At 41.8% G+C, this 19,996-nt stretch overlaps 1 protein-coding gene across 1 annotated transcript in view; it reads left to right on the top strand.

Annotated features, from left to right (window-relative positions):
- The window catches only part of ADAM9 (ADAM metallopeptidase domain 9), a 106,318-nt gene that overhangs the window by 25,008 nt on the left and 61,314 nt on the right, over positions 1–19,996 (top strand). Inside the window, exons 2-4 of the mRNA XM_077262261.1 lie at positions 1,494–1,588; positions 1,815–1,876; positions 16,012–16,090. Of these exons, the coding sequence (XP_077118376.1) occupies positions 1,494–1,588; positions 1,815–1,876; positions 16,012–16,090 (236 nt within the window). The remainder of the gene's footprint in view (positions 1–1,493; positions 1,589–1,814; positions 1,877–16,011; positions 16,091–19,996) is intronic.

Genomic DNA, 19,996 nt, shown 5'->3' with positions numbered 1-19,996 from the left:
TCCGTTTGTGTTACATTCCTGTTAATTTTGAAACTAATAGTATTCCTTCACTTCTGTGGCTTCACAGAAGGAGCCACATGATGAAATATAGTAAAATATACAATCTTTAGTAAAAATCACAAAAAATATACAATACGTAATATGAAAACGGCAGGAGTAGTACGCCATACCTCGAGGATGTGAGGTTTGCACCACCGCACCTCGACGCGCGTTTCACCACCTCTGCTGTTTTGGAAGCATATCACAAGCTCAGTCTATGGGCGCCCGTGTCACATGACCACGTGTTGCCGATTGGTTGGCATGTCAACCCGGAGTCTGCAGGATACGTCTGTGGTTGTCATTGCCAGATTGTTATGCGTGCCACCCTGTGGCCGGCGCTCATAGCAGATGAAAATTTTAGCCACACTTAGCAAGGCTTCAGCATTGCTATGTGTGTCACAAACAATTGGATGATCGCAGCTTCTAGTCTCCCATAGAGACTAGTGAAGCCAGTGAAAAGTAAAAACAAAAATGTTTAAAAAAAAAAAATAAATATATAAAAGCTCAAATCATCCCCCCTTCAAAATGAAACAATAAAATATATATTAAAAAAATAAAAATTTTCTATCCCTGTGTTCAGAAACGCCCGGTCTATCAAAATATAATAATAATTAATCCGATCGGTAAACGGCGTAACGAGAAAAAAAATGAAAACTCCAGAATTATGTTTTTTTTTGTCTCCGCAATATTGCAATAAAAGGCAAAGCCCAAGAAAAAAAACAAATTGAGCATGCACCCTGCAGTAAGTAAAAAGTAATAGTACATGTAAATAACATAGGACACTTAGTTTAAAAAAAAAAAAATCATAAAAGCCATTCCACCACGACAAGGCGTACTCAGTCGGGGCGGTCCTAACCTGTCTTTAGTATTAAACCTTACCTTGTGTCAGATGACCTCAATGTGAATAACTGCAGGGACCCCAACAGTTTACTAGAGACAGGCAAGGACTATCCTGATTGGGTTCACCTTGTCACGGTGGGACGGCTTTTATGCTCTTTTGATCAAAATAGCGTTAAAGAAGTACCCAATGTTACTTATATGTACTATTAGTGTAAATGTGCTCTTATGCAGTGCTTGTATACCAATTTATGCCTGGCTCATTTTTTTTTGTATTTTCTTCTACTGTACAAGAGCATGGCCCCCTTTTGAGCTAGGCCTTTATCTATATAGCTTCCCATGGACAGGTGCCTGACCAGTAGGCCCCCTATCCTTCTCTGCCCTTTTTCACATTGAAGTTGGTTGACACAAGGTAAGGGTTTAATACCGGAGACAGGTTAGGACTGTCCCGATGGGTCACCTTGTCGTGGTGGGATGGCTTTTATGCTTTTTCGATCAAGCTAGCATTAACTAAGTACCGTACCCGTGTTATTTACATGTACTATTACTGTTTATTACTATAGGGTATATGCTCAGTTTGTTTTTCCTTGGGTTAATATCTGTGCTCTCTTTATCAGGTCTGGATCCATCATCTTTTCTTTCTTCTTATGAAATAATAATACCCCAGAAACTGACCCGTCTAAGAAGAGATGCTTCTGGTTCCTTAAAAGAGGTAACTACCTATTGCCGGCCTTACAATAATATTTTCCCTTAATATATAATGCTAATCAACTAAACCGAAGGCAAGCTAGAGATTTCTGATTGTAGGGGTCTCTTTCTGTGTAGTATAGTGTATTGTGTGTATGTACTGTATATGGATGTGTATATATAGATAGTACAATCATGATAATTACCGTACACGTTTAGTAATTCGTCAACTCCATTGTTGTATTTTGCAGGGTCTGTCTTACGTCATCCAGGCTGAAGGCAAAGACCACATATTACATCTTGAACACAACAGGTATTCTCATATTGTGATATCATATGCAACATGATATCTGTTGTATCATATATAACATAGGGGGCATTATTATGGTAGTTATATTCTTGTACATAGGACCAATATTATAGTAGTTATAACCTTGTACATAGAGGGCAGTATTATAGTAGTTATATACTTGTACATAGGAGTAGTATTATAGTAGTTATATTCTTGTACATAGGAGACAGTATTATAGTAGTTATATTCTTGTACATAGGGGCAGTATTATAGTAGTTATATTCTTGTACATAGGGGCAGTATTATAGTAGTTATATTCTTGTACATAGGGCAGTATTATAGTAGTTATAGTCTTGTACATAGGGGCAGTATTATAGTAGTTATATTCTTGTACATAGGGCAGTATTATAGTAGTTATATTCTTGTACATAGGGCAGTATTATAGTAGTTATAGTCTTGTACATAGGGGCAGTATTACAGTAGTTATATTCTTGTACATAGAGGCAGTATTATAGTAGTTATTTTCTTGTACATAGGGGCAGTATTACAGTAGTTATATTCTTGTACATAGGGGCAGTATTATAGTAGTTATATTCTTGTACATAGGGGCAGTATTATAGTAGTTATATTCTTGTACATAGGGCAGTATTATAGTAGTTATAGTCTTGTACATAGGGGCAGTATTACAGTAGTTATATTCTTGTACATAGAGGCAGTATTATAGTAGTTATTTTCTTGTACATAGGGGCAGTATTACAGTAGTTATATTCTTGTACATAGGGGCAGTATTATAGTAGTTATATTCTTGTACATAGGGCAGTATTATAGTAGTTATATTCTTGTAGATAGGGGCAGTATTACAGTAGTTATATTCTTGTACATAGAGGCAGTATTATAGTAGTTATATTCTTGTACATAGGGCAATATTGTAGTAGTTATATTCTTGTACATAGAGGCAGTATTATAGTAGTTATTTTCTTGTACATAGGGCAATATTGTAGTAGTTATATTCTTGTACATAGAGGCAGTATTATAGTAGTTATAGTCTTGTACATAGGGGCAGTATTACAGTAGTTATATTCTTGTACATAGAGGCAGTATTATAGTAGTTATTTTCTTGTATATATGGGCGATATTATAGTAGTTATATTCTTATATATGGAGGCAGTTTTTCCTCTGTTGTACTGTACATTGTGCGTTTATCTAGGTAAACAGTTGGATCCTCCGTAACTGTTTCCTGTCTGGGGCATGTTACCGTATATCTGTCATCTTATTGACTTTTGTGCTAAAGAAAGAACACTCGCAATATGGTGACAGACATCGTCCCATCAGTTTTCTTTTTTTCTGTACACTCATATCATCCATTCCTAATCAGTAAAAACAATAGAAAAGATAACAAATAGGCAAATATAGAGTTTTACATAAATGTATTCCCAAGAGTTGTTTCCCTGTACAGTAGACACACCCGGCCGCCCGGAGAGCAGCACGCCATAACTTGTAGTGCTGCTCCACCATTTCATGTATTAAAAGTCAGGGCAGCTGTGACATAATTTTTGGAATAAGGGGGCCACTCTGTTTAGGAGGGAAGCTACTAAAACTCTCCACTGAGGCAGATGTCGGGGGTAAAAAAAGATGAGCGGGTTTGATTTCAACTCCTTTCCTTTTATTTCCACCAATCACTTTCCGAATAAAACAAATGACTCTTTAGATCATCTGAGGAATACATTATATTACATTTGGCATTTATTAAATCTCTGACAACCGCTTTAGTCTTAAATTCACTGTGATGATCACTTGTGAGCCCCACCACCACCAAACAACTGATTTTGCAAGGTATTAAGTGCTCCTCGCAGGGGAAATTTTGTCCTTGTGGTCTCTGTGGCTGTAAGCCATGGAGAAGCTTTCTTCCTTGGTCTTCTGCATCACATGGTTGTTCCCTTCTGTAAAAAGGGAGTCCGAAAGGAGTTATCTGACCCCTGTCTGATCTATTTCTACAAAAGATAATCCTTAAGAGTCATTGGGGTCATTGTTGGTGGTTTGGTGAGTCACCGACTTGCACAGGAAACATCATCATGGAGTTTGTATATTCTTCCTATGTCCTGAGGCCTGACAAATTTGGAGACAAGTCATCAAACTCTTCCTGTGTCAATTTTTGCAGTGTGACAGGGCACATTATCCTTCTTTGGACCACATTTGATAAGGACTAACCACGGTATACCAGGAACAACCCACAATACCTGCTTTCTAGGACATTCTCTGACCCTGCCGTGTAGCCATCATCAATTACCCTTGCTGTAGACCTTACATTTGCCCATTATTACTGCCTTCAACATATCCACTTCAAGAACTGTTTTCACATGTAGCCTAATATCCCCCACCTTGACAGGTACCATTATTGGGGATCATCAATGTTGTTCACTTCACCTGCCAGTGGGTTTATGGCTAATCATTTATTATAAGGATCTATGTAACAATGGATGACGTTCCCTTTGTAGACCTCGATGACATTGTTTTCGCGTCTGGTTCAGAGAGACACAGCTAAGATGCCAATGTGACTTGTCTGCTGTGTTTCTTGGAACATCTCGGAATATCTCTAAAATGTTTCACAAGAAAACAATGATGTAATGGTTGGCGGCCAGTCAGACGTTTAAAGTGTATTAGAAAAACTAAATGTGGACTCCGATTGTCATTTACGACAAGGCATCTTATTCTGTTTGCTCTAGGTTCTGACTCCGAGGGTCCTCAGTGGGGATCTTAAAGTGGAAATAATTTCATAAATTACTTAAAATGTATTATTATGACGTTCAGGTTCTGTCTTTGTAACGTGGAGCTCTGAATCTTTCATTTGTTGGATTTGAAGAATTGGATAACCCAAAACGAGGTAATGGACAGGTGGTCTTCTCATAAGAACACAGTAGAGCAAAGTCAGCAGAACCCAATGATTTTGGTGTAGCTACGTGATTATCCTATGCGTATGAGGACCTCCTGACTCTTCCCTAATAGATGATATTGGAGGAAAGAAGGATTGGACATATCGTATTTCAAAGCCTCATATTTTCATTCTCATGGAAGATAAGCCACCACGGAGGACTCAGGAGTTCTTCCAACAGCTATTGGTAGTGTTTTAGGTTAAACATGGAAAGGCCATAATGCCATGCAGTCAGCGGTTTAGGTAGGCTTTTGCGTCCGGTCTACTCCCTGGTTGGCTTTACAAGTTTAGAGTATGTTTACCAGGATTAAAATGACCTTCTGAAACCTTGGTGTTTTGGCATCTATCCTAGTATGACTATAATCCTCAATGCGATGGATAAGAGTTGTTGAGGCGGTTCTATTACAATTTTATCAGGGCACATTGGGTATTTCATTCGGATATCTATCGTAGCACTAAGTAGATAATGGCCCACTACAGGCCAAGTTTAAAGGCCTTTAGAGGATGGACTTGGTCATAGAATTGTTTAATTAGTGTAGCCAAGACTATGGAGTCATATTTTGTTTTAACTCCCTGCAGTATTTCCAGTACTTACACTTTGTAACATCCATTATTTAGAAGAATGCATTGTTATTCTCTAGCCCAAAAATCCACTCTGTGACAGAAGTTCTTTATATGAAGCTCCAAAGTGTGCCGCCACATCCTGCTAATTAATAATAGTGAATAGTAATGGTGGCCCTTGGCATTTGTGCTAACACAAGTAGCTGCTACACCCCGTCCTATTTATGTCTTACAACAATTACTATTGGATTTGTTCAGTGGTGAAGAATTTTCCAGACGGCCATGAATGAGGTGGATGGGCTATGGCTTCTCACTGTCGTCAGAGTAGCAATTGGACTTCAGATTGAGTTGCGTGGAAAGTTCTTACACAGGATGCCTCTGTTATAAGCGTATATACACTTGGACGTTTTTTTTTTTCCCCTGGAGTTCACTACAAAAAAAGTGCCAGAAATATCCCTTGAAAGACTCTTCCAGTTCATTTCCATTGTAAGAACACTTTATTGGTCAGAAATTCTGTGTTTTTGGATGTTTTTTATTTTCTCCCCACTTCAGGTTTTAAAAAATGCTCGTTGGGAAAAATAAGAGTGCATGTCATTTCTGTGAAGCAGCTCCCAACGAAATCTGCTACAAACTAAGCTCTGTCCAATTAGAAAACTTCAGTAAAAATAAATTCAAAACTCTACATGAAACAAAAACCTCCTTCAAAATCTCCTGTAAGGTTATGTGCACACAGTGGCGGTTTCTTTTTTTTAAGGATGTTTTGGAGCAGAAACAGAGCTGAAGCTCTCCCAAATCAGTCTAAAAAATGTGGAAGTTTTGCTCCAAAAATTCCGCAAAAAGGCTCTGTGTGCTCATATACTAAGAAGGAGCATTTCCTGAAGTGGTTTCCATTTGAAAACTCTTCGTTTTGGAACGCCTCAAAGAAAAATTCTGTGTTCACGTACCCTGATGGCCACCATACACACTAGCTGGCTGTCAACCGATTGATGCATCACTATTGGGCGTTTATAAGTGACGAGTGAGATGGGTTTCTGACAGCGTTGTGCTGGGACACCTAGGGTGGGTTTTCGTTAGTTACGGCTGTATATTAGAACTGTCGACATCACAAGTGTTTTTTATTCAGATGAGCTATTGTGATATTAAGATGAGAGATATCACTATGTGTACGAACGGGAGAATCGTGCTGTGTAAACCGACTGCCAATTGCTCAACAAAATGCCCATCCGTCGGGTGAAATGATCCTTTGATCATTGTTCTCGGCAGCACATCATCCCCTGTAAATGGAACCTCTGCTGCCGAGAGCCAATGGCAGAATATACGCACTGAATTATCAGGTGATGATGATTGTTCTTCCTGGATAACAGGCTATTAAAGGGAACCTGTCAATCAAGTTATCCTTCTCGAACTATGGGCAGCCAATTCCAATGCGTCCCCCCGGCCGGCTTCTTTCCCCGCACTGTTCTAGTTAATTGACTGATCTTTTTCATGTGTATACATTAATAGGGATCTGTCAATTACCTGGAGTGGAGCTGGGAAAAGACGACTGTAGGCGGCGCTGGATTAGTTACGTCTATTCCTAAGGTTCCCAACCTGAGTTTCATAGCAATAAATTGGCATGTAGCGCAGGGGTGGTCCTACCATATACACCATGAGATTAAATGTCGTAAATCTTGAAACCTAAACAAGGTTCTCACACTAGGGTTATCCGATATTGGTATCCAAGCTTGTGTTATTAGCCACTTGTGACAGGACCTGTGGATCTGTTTGATCTATAGATATAGCGCCATTTTTGGATACTGCAGCTCAGCTCTAGTTCACTTCAATAGTAGCTGATCTGCAGTACCTAAGAATGGCCACTACTCGATGTATGGAGTTGTGGTGTACGGGCTCCATACACTTTGTACTTCTGCGTGTATGGTAGCAGGTGATCAGTGAGGATGTCAAGTTTCAGACTCCATCAATCTCATCCTAAGGCTAGGCCATCATTTTCTAAGTCCCAGGCAACCCCTTTAAGATTGTGATTGTAAATGTTCCACTATGTCAGTACTTTCTCCACCTGTGAGGTCTCCCACCATTATACAGTATATAGAGAACGCTCCTCTCCAGGTGGCCATTCAGATGCTCGATGTCCCAGATGTGTGATTGCTCCAGCAGATCTTCTACATATGTTTTGGATGAGTGCACCCTCGGGACCTTCTTGGAAGAATCTTCTCTTGTATTTCTATGGTGTTTCTGGTCCTTCTCCGCACATCTGTGTCGTGACTTCTGTAGATGATGTTCCTGGAAATAATCAAATTAAAATTGCAATATTGTGTATTTTCTACCTGGCCAGGAAGCCGGCGACTGATCATCAATCATCTTATTGATGGCATCCCACCAATATGGTGGCGTTTTTCATCAGGATGACCACCACAATAAGAGTAGAATATGGAGAATACGTATAGGAAACACCACATTATCTAAGGTGGAGACAATCCAATGGGGTCTCCATTCTGCTCCAACTTGGACAATTATCCCGCAGCAATAAGATACCACCAAGAAAGGTCCAGTAGATGCGGTCTCACTACTGGGATCAACATTTGTCTTGGAAGCAGGTCCTTGTTGGTCATGTTCAAGAAGAGAAAGGTGTTCACGCATGCGTGGCTCTCTCCTTTTTCCTATATGGGAGCTGTGTGCATTGGCCGCACGGTCCGGCCCACCCTTCCTCCCACACTTCCACCAGCTTTTCTACCCCCCACTGTAGGGTACAGCTGGCTTCACTTGAAGGGGTTGCCCATTGAGAACAAAATCACTCATCTGCATGATTGATCGGTGGGGATCTGACCTCTGCGACCCTCACCGATCGGCAGATCAGGAACTTTCTATCCCCATGGTCAACAGATCGGCAGGTCAGGAACTTTCTATCCCCATGGTCAACCGACCGGCAGATCAGGAACTTCTATCCCCATGCTCAACCGATCAGCAGATCAGGAACTTTCTATCCCCATGCTCAACTGCCTCTCCATTTATTCCCAATGGGGTTGTCAAGTTCCACCCACGGCTTTTTTCCAGCAACCCCAGTGGGGAACGAATGGCGCGGCATTTGGTCATCCAGCCTACCTCTTCAGTTTGTAACTACAAAAAGTTTCCTATCAGGCATAAAAATCCCCGGTTTGCCGGGACCTGCACCAATCGGCAAATAGTCACCAATCCAGTGATGAGTGATAACTTGTTTTCACCGGACAAACCCTTTAATCCAGTGCCGTCTCTTCTGAAATCTTGCGCATAAATGATACCGTTCTATAAACCAACCGTCATACAGACGTCTTAGTATGATGATGATACGTTCCTCCTGCAGAAATACATGTTTTCCTACAACCATCGGCTTCCTATATCTATACAGTAATTTATAACCTAGTGTCATTTTATCACATGCGTCTCAAAGTCCACGGGCATCAGAAAGTACCAGAGACGTTACGGCAAGGTTACCTGTAATTGCTGGGTGTTTTTTTACGTTCTTGGAATGTCCATTTGTGCTGGAATTGCAGCAGATTTTCCATCCAGATTGTTGGGTGAAAAAATCGGCAGGGTTTTTACAGCATCGGCAAAGTAGATGAAAAATGGAAATTTTTATGTGACCTGTTGTACGGATTTATTTATTTTTTTCTGCTGATACAATGAGGTTTTATTACTGAACTTCCCCATTAAGTTCAAGAGGAAGTCAGATTCTTGAATCTCTGCAAAATGAGTTGTGGATTATCTGCAGCAAAAGCCTCAAGTCCTAGCATAAAACAAAAAAGTTGACCACCTCTGCCAATTTCACCAATTTTAGGGCTGTTTCCATGCCAGTCTCTAACCATCCCAATCGTGATCTGTGACCACTGCAGCCAATCAGAAGCCATATGTCACTCCAAGAGTCTGGGATGTACCAAGCCTAGTATGGACACAGTCTTAGGGCTCATTCGCTTGTCCGATTTTTCCACATACGAGAAAGTCGGACCAATGAGTTTGATCCTTTTTTCTCCTACTTGCGGGGAAACATTTTTTTGTGCTTTTTGATGGTGATTACCTTTTATTTCTTAAATGTGCACCAAGTTTCAGTCTACAATCTTCATTTCCAGACCCCCTGATACACAGTTTGCAGCCTAATCCATTTTTTAGATATGTCCCTTTTGGGAGTGTCTCCCCCCAGTAATACAGGCTGGATGTGAGATCTGTGTATCCAGGATGTTACTGTCTTCTCTTGATTTTATATATCAGCACAGCTTCTATCCTGCTCTCATTTCCTCTCCATGTGCTGTCCTCCTTATTTATAGCCTGATTTCTCCGGGACTGTAGATATTTTTCTCCTCTCCTTACCATATTGATCTGTGTATAACGCCCTGCTGTTATCACTAACACCGAGGAAAGGGAAAGGGGAGCAGAAAGAGCAGTCAGAAACGGGTGCTGTAATGGATTTCTATAGTTTTTGCAAATTGTTCAGCTAGATATAAAACTTAAAGATCCTCTGCAGCAACAAAACGCTTGGAAATTTGTAAAAAAATAAAAAAATAAAAAATAAAAAAAATTGTAATTGTCAATGGTTTCATGACTTGGCCTCCAAAACAGAGATGTTACATTCACTATTGTACAAGCAATAGCAAGCATGTGCTGCTGCTGCTGCAGTAGTTAGGTACACCAGCCAGTGAAAAATCAGATGTTGACTTTAGCCTCCACAAGGGGGAGCTCCGTATACAGTCAGCTTTTTAACCCCTTCCCGACCTGTGACACAGCGTATGCGTCATGAAAGTCGGTGCCAATCCGACCTGTGACGCATATGCTGTGTCACAGAATGATCGCGTCCCTGCAGATCGGGTGAAAGGGTTAACTCCTATTTCACCCGATCTGCAGGGAGAGGGGGAGTTGTACTTCAGCCCAGGGGGAGTGGCTTTGCCCCCACATGGCTACGATCGCTCTGATTGGCTGTTGAAAGTGCAACAGCCAATCAGAGCAATTTGCAATATTTCACCTATGAAAATGGTGAAATATTGCAATCCAGCCATGGCCGATGCTGCAATGGCATCTGCCATGGCTGGAAATCATGTTCTGCCCCCCCCCACCGCCCCCGATCTCCTCCCCAGTCGTCCGTTATGTGGCCCGGTCCTCTCCGTCCTCCTGTCCGCTCCCCCGTCCTCCTGCCCGCTCCTTCCTTGCTCCGATCCACCTCTCCTGTGCTCCGATCCACCCCCCGAGCTCCCCCCCTTACTTTCACATACTTACCGAGCCTCCCGGTGTCGCTCCGTCTCCTCCCTGGGCGCCGCCATCTTCCAAAATGGTGGGCGCATGCGCAGTACACCCGCCGAATCTGCCTGCCGGCAGATTCGTTCCATGTACATTTTGATCACTGTGAAAACCTATCACAGTGATCAAAATAAAAAAAAAATTAAATGACCCCCCCCCCTTTATCACCCTTATAGCTAGGGACAACAATAAAATAAAGAAAATATATATATATATTTTTTCCCCCACTAGGTTCAGAACCAGGGTTAGGGTTAGGGTTTTCTGGTCCTCTGTGGATTTTTCCTTAGGGTTAGGGTATTCTGGTCCTCTGTGGATTTTTCCACAGCGCATTTGATAAATTCGCAGTGTAAAGCCGCTGCGGACTTATCGCGGATTCAACGTGGTTTTTCTGCGGATTTCACTGCGGTTTTCTATTGGAGCAGTTGTAAAACCGCTGCGGAATCCGCAGAAAGAAGTGACATGCTGCGGAATGTAAACCGCTGCGTTTCCGCGCAGTTTTTTCCGCAGCATGGGCACAGCGTTTTTTGTTTCCCATAGGTTTACATTGAACTATAATCTCAAGGGAAACTGCTGCGGACCCGCAGCTGCGGAAATGCTGCGGATCCGCAGCATTTTCCGCAGCGTGTGCACATAGCCTTAGAATTAGGCTATGTGCACACGGTGTGGATTTGGCTGCGGATTCGCAGCGGATTGGCTGCTGCGGATTCGTAGCAGTTTTCCAACAGGTTTACAGTTCCATGTAAATCTTTGGAAAACCAAATCCGCTGTGCCCATGGTGCGGAAAATACCGCGCAGAAACGCTGCGTTGTATTTTACGCAGCATATCAATTCTTTGTGCGGATTCCGCAGCGTTTTACACCTGTTCCTCAATAGGAATCCGCAGGTGAAATCCGCACAAAAACCACTGGAAATCTGTGGTAAATCCGCAGGTAAAACGCAGTGCCTTTTACCTGCGGATTTTTCAAAAATGGTGCGGAAAAATCTCACACGAATCCACAACGTGGGCACATAGCCTTAGGGTTAGGGATGGAATTAGGGCTAGGGTTGGAAATAGGTTTAAGATTAGGCTTGTGGTTAGGGTTATGGTTAGGGTTGTGTTGGGGTTAGGGTTGTGGTTAGGGTTGAAATTAGGGTTGGGATTAGGGTTAGGGGTGTGTTGGGTTAGCGTTGTGGTTAGGGGTGTGTTGGGGTTAGGGTTATGGCTAGAGTTGGGATTAGGGTTAGGGGTGTGTTGGGGTTAGTGTTGGAGTTAGAATTGAGAGGTTTCCACTGTTTAGGCACATCAGGGGTCTCCAAACGCAACATGGCGCCACCATTGATTCCAGCCAATCTTGCGTTCCAAAAGTCAAATGGTGCACCCTCCCTTCAGAGCCCCAACGTGCAACCAAACAGTGGTTTACCCCCACGTACGGAGTACCAGCATACTCGGGACAAACTGGGCAACAACTATTGGGGTCCAATTTCATCTGTTACCCTTGTGAAAATAAAAAATTGCTTGCTAAAACATCATTTTTGAGGAAATAAAAATGATTTTTTATTTTCACGGCTCTGCATTGTAAACTTCTGTGAAGCACTTGGGGGTTCAAAGTGCTCACCACTATCTAGATAAGTTCCTTTGGGGGTCTAGTTTCCAAAATAGGGTCACTTGTGGGGGGTTTCTACTGTTTAGACACATCAGGGTCTCTGCAAATGCAACGTGATGCCCGCAGACCATTCCATCAAAGTCTGCATTTCAAAACGTCACTACTTCCCTTCCGAGCCCCGGCGTGTGCCCAAATAGTGGTTTACCCCCAAATATGGGATACCAGCATACTCGAGACAAACTGGGCAACAACTATTGGGGTCAAATTTCTCCTTTTAGCCTTGTGAAAATAAATAATTGCTTGCTAAAACATCATTTTTGAGGAAAGAAAAATGATTTTTTATTTTCACAGCTCTGCGTTGTAAACTTCTGTGAAGCACTTGGGGGTTCAAAGTGCTCAACAACACACATCTAGATAAGTTCCTTTGGGGGTCTAGTTTCCAAAATGGGGTCACTTGTGGGGGGTTTACTGTTTAGGGACATCAGGGGCTCTGCAAACGCAACGTGACGCCCGCAGAGCATTCCATCAAAGTCTGCATTTCAAAATGTCACTACTTCACTTCCGAGCCCCGGCATGTGCCCAAACAGTGGTTTACCCCCACATATGGGGTATTAGCGTACTCAGGAGATACTGGACAACAACTTTTGGCGTCAAATTTCTCCTGTTACACTTAGGAAAATAAAAAATTCTGGGCAAAAAAATTATTTTTGAGGAAAGAAAACGTATTTATTATTTTCACGGCTCTGCGTTATAAACTTCTGTGAAGCATTTGGGGGTTCAAAGTGCTCACCACACATCTAGATAAGTTCCTTTGGGGGTCTAGTTTCCAAAATGAGGGTTACTTGTGGGGAGTGTCTACTGTTTAGGCACATCAGGGGCTTTGCAAACGCAACGTGACGCCCGCAGAGCATTCCATCAAAGTCTGCGTTTCAAAACGTCACTACTTCCATTCCGAACCCCGACGTGTGCCCAAACAGTGGTTTACCCCCACATATGGGGTATTAGCGTACTCAGGAGAAACTGTACAATAACTTTTGGGGTCAAATTTCTCCTGTTACCCTTGGGAAAATAAAAAATTCAGGGCTAAAAATCATTTTTGAGAAAAGAAAAATTATTTTTTATTTTCATGGCTCTGCGTTATAAACTTCTGTGAAGCACTTTGGGGTTCAAAGTGCTCACCACACATCTAGATTAGTTCCTTCGGAGGTCTAGTTTCCAAAATGGGGTCACTTGTGGGGGAGATCCAATGTTTAGGCACACAGGGGCTCTCCAAACGCGACATGGTGTCCGCTAATGATTGGAGCTAATTTTCCATTCAAAAAGCCAAATGGCGTGCCTTCCCTTCCGAACCCTGCCGTGTGCCCAAACAGTGGTTTACCCCCACATATGGGGTATCAGCGTACTCAAGAGAAACTGGACAATAACTATTGGGGTCCAATTTCCCCTGTTACCCTTGGGAAAATAAAAATGTCCGGGCTAAAAAATCATTTTTGAGGAAAGAAAAATTATTTTTTACTTTCACGGCTCTGCGTTATAAACTTCTGTGAAGCACCTGGTGGTTTAAAGTGCTCACTATGCATCTAGATAAGTTCCTTGGGGGGTCTAGTTTCCAAAATGGGGTCACTTGTGGGGGAGCTCCAGTGTTTAGGCACACAGGGGCTCTCCAAAGGCGACATGGTGTCCGCTAATGATTGGAGCTAATTTTCCATTCAAAAAGTCAAATGGCGCTCCTTCCCTTCCGAGCCTTGCCGTGAGCCCAAACAGTGGTTTACCCCCACATATGAGATATCGGCGTACTCAGGAGAAATTGGCCAACAAATTTTAGGATCCATTTTATCCTGTTGCCCATGTGAAAATGAAAATATTGAGGCTAAAAGAAATTTTTTTGTGAAAAAAAAGCACTTTTTCATTTTTATGGATCAATTTCTGAAGCACATAAGGGTTTAAAGTGCTCACTATGCATCTAGATAAGTTCCTTGGGGGTCTAGTTTCCAAAATGGGGTCACTTGTGTGGGAGCTCCAATGTTTAGGCACACAGGGGCTCTCCAAACGCGACATGGTGTCCGCTAACGATGGAGATCATTTTTCATTCAAAAAGTCAAATGGCGCTCCTTCCCTTCCGAGCCTTACCATATGCCCAAACAGTGGTTTACCCCCACACATGAGGTATCAGTGTACTCAGGAGAAATTTCCCAACAAATTTTTCGATCCATTTTATCCTGTTGCTCATGTGAAAATGAAGAAATTGAGGCTAAAATAATTTTTTTGTGAAAAAAAAGTACGTTTTCATTTTTACAGATCAATTTGTGAAGCACCTGGGGGTTTAAAGTGCTCACTATGCTCTAGATAAGTTCATTGGGGCGTCTAGTTTCCAAATTGGGGTCACATGTGGGGGAGCTCCAATGTTTAGGCACACGGGGGCTCTCCAAACTTGACATGCTATCCGCTGAAGATTGGAGCCAAATTTTCATTCAAAAAGTCAAATGGCGCTCCTTCCCTTCCGAGCCCTGCCGTGCGCCCAACCAGTGGTTTACCCCCACATATGAGGTATCAGCATACTCAGCACAAATTGGACAACAACGTTCATGGTCCAGTTTCTCCTTTTACCCTTGGGAAAATAAAAAAATTGTTGCTAAGAGATCATTTTTGTGAATAAAAAGTTAAATGTTCATATTTTCCTTCCATGTTGCTTCTGCTGCTGTGAAACACCTGAAGGGTTAACAAACTTCTTGAATATGGTTTTAAGCACCTTGAGTGGTGTAGTTTTTAGAATGGTGTCACTTTTGGGTATTTTCAGCCATATAGACCCCTCAAACTGACTTCAAATGTGAGGTGGTCCCTAAAAAAAATGATTTTGTAAATTTTGTTGTAAAAATGAGAAATCACTGGTCAAATTTTAACCTTTATAACTTCCTAGCAAAAAAAAATTTTGGTTTCAAAATTGTGCTGATGTAAAGTAGACATGTGGGAAATGTTATTTATTAACTATTTTGTGTCACATAACTCTCTGATTTAACAGAATAAAAATTCAAAATTTGAAAATTGCGAAATTTTCAAAATTTTTGCCAAATTTCCATTTTTTTCACAAATAAACGCAGAAATTATTGACCTAAATTTACCACTAACATGAAGCCCAATATGTCACGAAAAAACTATCTCAGAACCGCTAGGATCCGTTGAAGCGTTCCTGAGTTATTACCTCATAAAGGGACACTGGTCAGAATTGCAAAAAACGGCAAGGTCATTAAGGCAAAAATAGGCTGGGTCATGAAGGGGTTAAGCTCACCCTAGTGGTGATTTGGAAGCAAATAGAATTTATCATATATCTATTATTCTCGGCTTTTTGAAGCTCTTAAATTAGAAAAACGGATGCTTCAGTACAAAAGATGCTGGCAAGTTCCTCCAGAAAAAATGCACAATATAACCCCTATATTAATCCTACCATCAGTGCTCAGTGCACCCTGGGTGTGGCCAAGAGGCTCCGTGCACCATTCCACCCACTGGTTTTCTATGTCTCCGCCTCCCTCACAAGGAAAGAAAGTTTGGGCAAAGCCTTTACTGTGCACCACCAATGAGGGAGGTGGGGATATACAAAGTCAGTGGGTGGAGCAGAGCAGTCAGCCTCTTGGCCACACCCAGGGTACATTGAGTCATCTGATTAGTATATATGATAAAACTTCAGATTCTGCAGAATGGAGGCAGCGATTAGTTTAAAGTGTGTTTTTTTTATACAGGCTATATGCCCTTCAAATACTATACTGTCAGTATGAGCTGAAAGACTCTCTTTAAGGGGATAATATATTTTATTTTTTTCTTTTCTACAGAGATTTATTATCCAAAGATTTCACCGTGTACACGTATTCTGAGAATGGGACCAGACTGGCGAGCCCGCTCCACCAACAGGTACGTATGTAGTACTAGGAGAATCAATGTAAAATGTCTCGTGAAGTCACCGTGTCCATAATTGTGAAAAGGTGAAGGCCCAATCTAGGAGGAAAGGCCATCCCTGTGCGATAGCTGAGGACCCTCACAGATGGGCAGTATAAATGGGCTATGGCGCCTGATGGAGGACCTCATACCCTTCACTACGAGGACCTATTCCTGGTACTGAGTTTGAGGCTTTAAGGCGCTGTCCATGGGTCCAGGACGCCCCTTCAAGTGCTGCATCCCTTCATTGTGATCATCGGTGGGATGAAGCGGTCAGGACCCCCCACATTGAGTGTCTTGGCCCACTCATTTTCCTCATCTGTGTGGTTTAACGAGTGGGACCTGCAGACTTCTCATTGACCTTCATATCATATCCCAGAAAATCCCTTTCGAGAACCGTGAGCTGTCCTCTTTTTAGTACGCATTCCTATAAAATGAGAGTGCTGGAGTGTCTTGTCTGGTGCATCGTTCCTCTGCTGCTCCTCCTGGGAATGTCTGAAGAAAATGATGACTACATGTTACTAAGCCCATTATCATTGGAATATTCCCCAATATGTACAATAGAGGTGAGCGAATTCAATCTCAGCGCTCTGGTCTAGCAGGCAGGTCATTATTTTGTGGACAGGAGCCCTGCGAATAGTCACCCATCTGCCTTCTCCTCTCTTGATTAGCCAGCCTGGTGGGATGATGGGTGTGCGTTGCTCTGCCATTGGGACGCGAATGCCGGCAGGTAGAAGGTTGTGTGCAGGGCTCCCGACTTGACTGCTGGTTCAAGATTTTGGAAAAATTCCATGTGATCTGCCACCAAAGGGACTTTCACAACTCGGTGATCTTTGTGCCACGTCACCCAAGCCTTGTAGTCGGAGCCAGAAGATGTGCGTTGTTGGCTTTGGACTCATTTTCGTGACCCATAACCAGACATACATTTCGTCTCAGACTTGACATGTTTTGTTTTTTTTGCGACCGTCCGGTACGTCCTGAGCCTGCGAACAGTTTTACGACATGGTACATTGTGTGCCGTTCTGATGTCGGAGCTGGTATAAGGGAAAGTAAGGCTAAGCACGGTAGTCAGCGGATTTCAATGGGAAATGACTGCATGTCCTGGAAGGTGACTGCGCAAGATTTCCTACAATTTTACTCCGCTGACTCAGTGCTATGGTCTCCGAACGCCAGACTATTCTCTAAAAAGTCACACTGGTGAGGTCAGAGAAGGCAGACCACCACTATAGGAGGAGTATAGCAGAATGACCCCTTTAGTACGGCACAGAGATTTCTTTTGCTTCATCATTTTGAGCAATTCTTTAATTATAATTAAAGAACTTTTGTGCAGCGCCAGGGTGTGTCATATACAGAAAGGTATCGGTTCTCATATCTAGTAAATGGGATTCCAGACATCCATTTTCCAAGGCAAGGAGGCGGATGTTGGCAGAAGACTGAATAGAGCCTTGGCCATACATTTTGCTGGTTTTAGACAGCGCCAAGAAGCCTTGGTGGAATAGAGAGCAGCATCCAATGCTTGATAATTGGGATTGTCACCCATAAGAAATTTATGGCATATGGAAAAGTCCTCTGAGTCTGAGATAAGAATCTCCCTTTAAGCAGCACCTGTCTCTAGGTCAAACCTAAGTCGTTTTTGCTTTTCTATAATACTCGCTGTTCCCGAGTATTCTGTTTTTTTTTGTTTTTTTTTAAATCCGCCATATGATTCTAGAGATATGGGCCTGTTTATTTAGTGCTCCTTTTTATCCTCTTTCAACAGGATCCTCAGGGGTGTGTCTCTAGCTGCTTTGCATAATTACCTCATTAGCCACTTCCTCTTTCTAAAGACTACAAAATTTAGTACTAAATACAAAGGCCTATATCTCTGGAACCGTATGGCAAATGTTAAGAAAACAAAAAATCTGAATACTCAGAGGAGCAGAGGGAATAAGAGTGAAACTGGGACACTTTTGACCTGGTGATAAGTCTTCTTTAGACGCTTTTTAGAGCCCTTCCAGTTTGGTAATAGGCGCTGGTCCAAGATCAGTCTAAATTAGTGTATGTGCATTGTGTCAGATTAATTATTGTCTTAAGCCTAACTAGAGCGGCGCGTTTCATAGGAAAGTCCACGGATGTTCACCATATTTAATATTACACCAGTGAAATATTAATTACTCACATTGTTAGGGCTTGTTCACACCTTGCATTTTTTCCCAAGGTAAAAAAAAAATGCCGTGTTTTACTGTATCAGCATGGGAAATGAGAGTTCTGAACTCTCATGCACTTATTGCTGATTTTTTTTTTTCCTTGCAGATTTGATACTTCAAAGCATTTTTTTTTTCCTATCAGCAGCACATCAATTTTTTAGTATTTTTCATTTATTGGGGGAAAAAAAACAGAAGTAAAAAGGCGTAAAATATCAGCACTTTTCACGCCGCAGCGGTTTTCCCTCCAACCCTTTGGTTTTTGGTGCAGAGAAATGACTCACCGTGTGCACATACCCTTATAGCGCTGCGTCCTATGGGAGACATATTGGCAAAGCATTGCTTCCTGGGAAAATGTTTATGGAAATCAGCTTGCTCTATAATGTCACCTATTGAAAGTAGCTGCTCAAAAAAGTCCAAATCTTCCCCATTGTTGCAAATTTTCGTGTTTTTTTTTTTTTTTGTTTTCAAAATCTACTTCCAAGAGTTGCAACTGATCCCATATGAGGAGTTGATTTTTTTTTTTTTATTGAGACAAGTTTTCTTTTGAATGACATCAGTCATATAATGCACTGAAAAACATCGAAGTGTGGTGAAATCGTTAAAAAGAGTAATTTTGCCATAGTTTTGGGGGGTTTTGTCTATACATTGTTCAGTGTGTGGTAAAAATTACCTGGAAATACGATACTTCGGGTCACTGTGATTACAGTAATCACAAATTTGTATAGTTTTTTTTAATTATTTTGGGTACACACAGTGTTTTGATTGCTTATTATTGCAAATTTTGTGGGAGATGCATTGGTTTTTATTTTTTTTTTTGCATTCTGGATTAAGTAATTGTATACTTGACCATTTCAAATATATTTGTTTTTTTTGTTTTTTTATGCTTTCCATTTTTTTCCCAATTTTTTTTTAATGTATTATTATTTTTTCCAAGTCCCTCGTGTGTTCTATATACTGCAATTCTTCAGTATTGCGGTACATAGTGAAATTGGTGATCTCCTATGAAGCCCAGCCTATGGTTCTTGATCCGATCACTGCTGAGAGGCGCAGGTGCTGGCTGTATAACACAGCCAGCGACCAATTCCTATGGTGTGGGTCAGCTCTTGAGTGTGCTCACTTGTGGGGGGAAGGTCTGCTTTTCTGTCATGTAAGGGGCTCTGCCAATGTGACATGGCACCCTCAAGCCATTCCTGCAGAATCTGACCTCCAATATGGTTCTCCTTCCTTTCCGAGCCCTGCACTGTGCCTCAAAAGTACTGTAGTTTTCGATTACATATGAGGTATCTGTACCCAGGAGAAATTGCACTACAAATTTTGTTGTCAATTTTCTCCAATTATCTCTTGTGATAATTAAACATTTGGGGCTAAAGTAACATTTTGGGGGAAAAATAACATATTTTTGTATTTTCACGGCTCAACATTATAAACTTCTGTGAAGCACCTGGGGGTTCAAGGTGCTCTCCACACATCTAGATAAATTCCTTGAGTGGCGTAGTTTCCAAAATGGGGTCATTTTTTGGGGTTTCCACTGTTTCATAACATTGGGGGCTCTGCCAACACAACATGGCATCCGCTAATGATTCCAGACAATTTTGCGCTCCAAAAGTCAAATGGTGCTCCTTGTCTTACGAGCCCTGCTGTGCTCCCAAACAGTAGTTTTCCCCCAGATATGGGGTATCGGTGTACTCAGGAGAAA

This window comes from Ranitomeya variabilis, chromosome 5 (genome assembly GCF_051348905.1).
Source record: "Ranitomeya variabilis isolate aRanVar5 chromosome 5, aRanVar5.hap1, whole genome shotgun sequence".
In the NCBI taxonomy this organism is placed as follows: Eukaryota; Metazoa; Chordata; class Amphibia; order Anura; family Dendrobatidae; genus Ranitomeya; species Ranitomeya variabilis.
The sequence above is the reverse complement of the archived record's forward strand: the minus strand, read 5'-3'. Positions and strand labels throughout refer to the sequence as shown.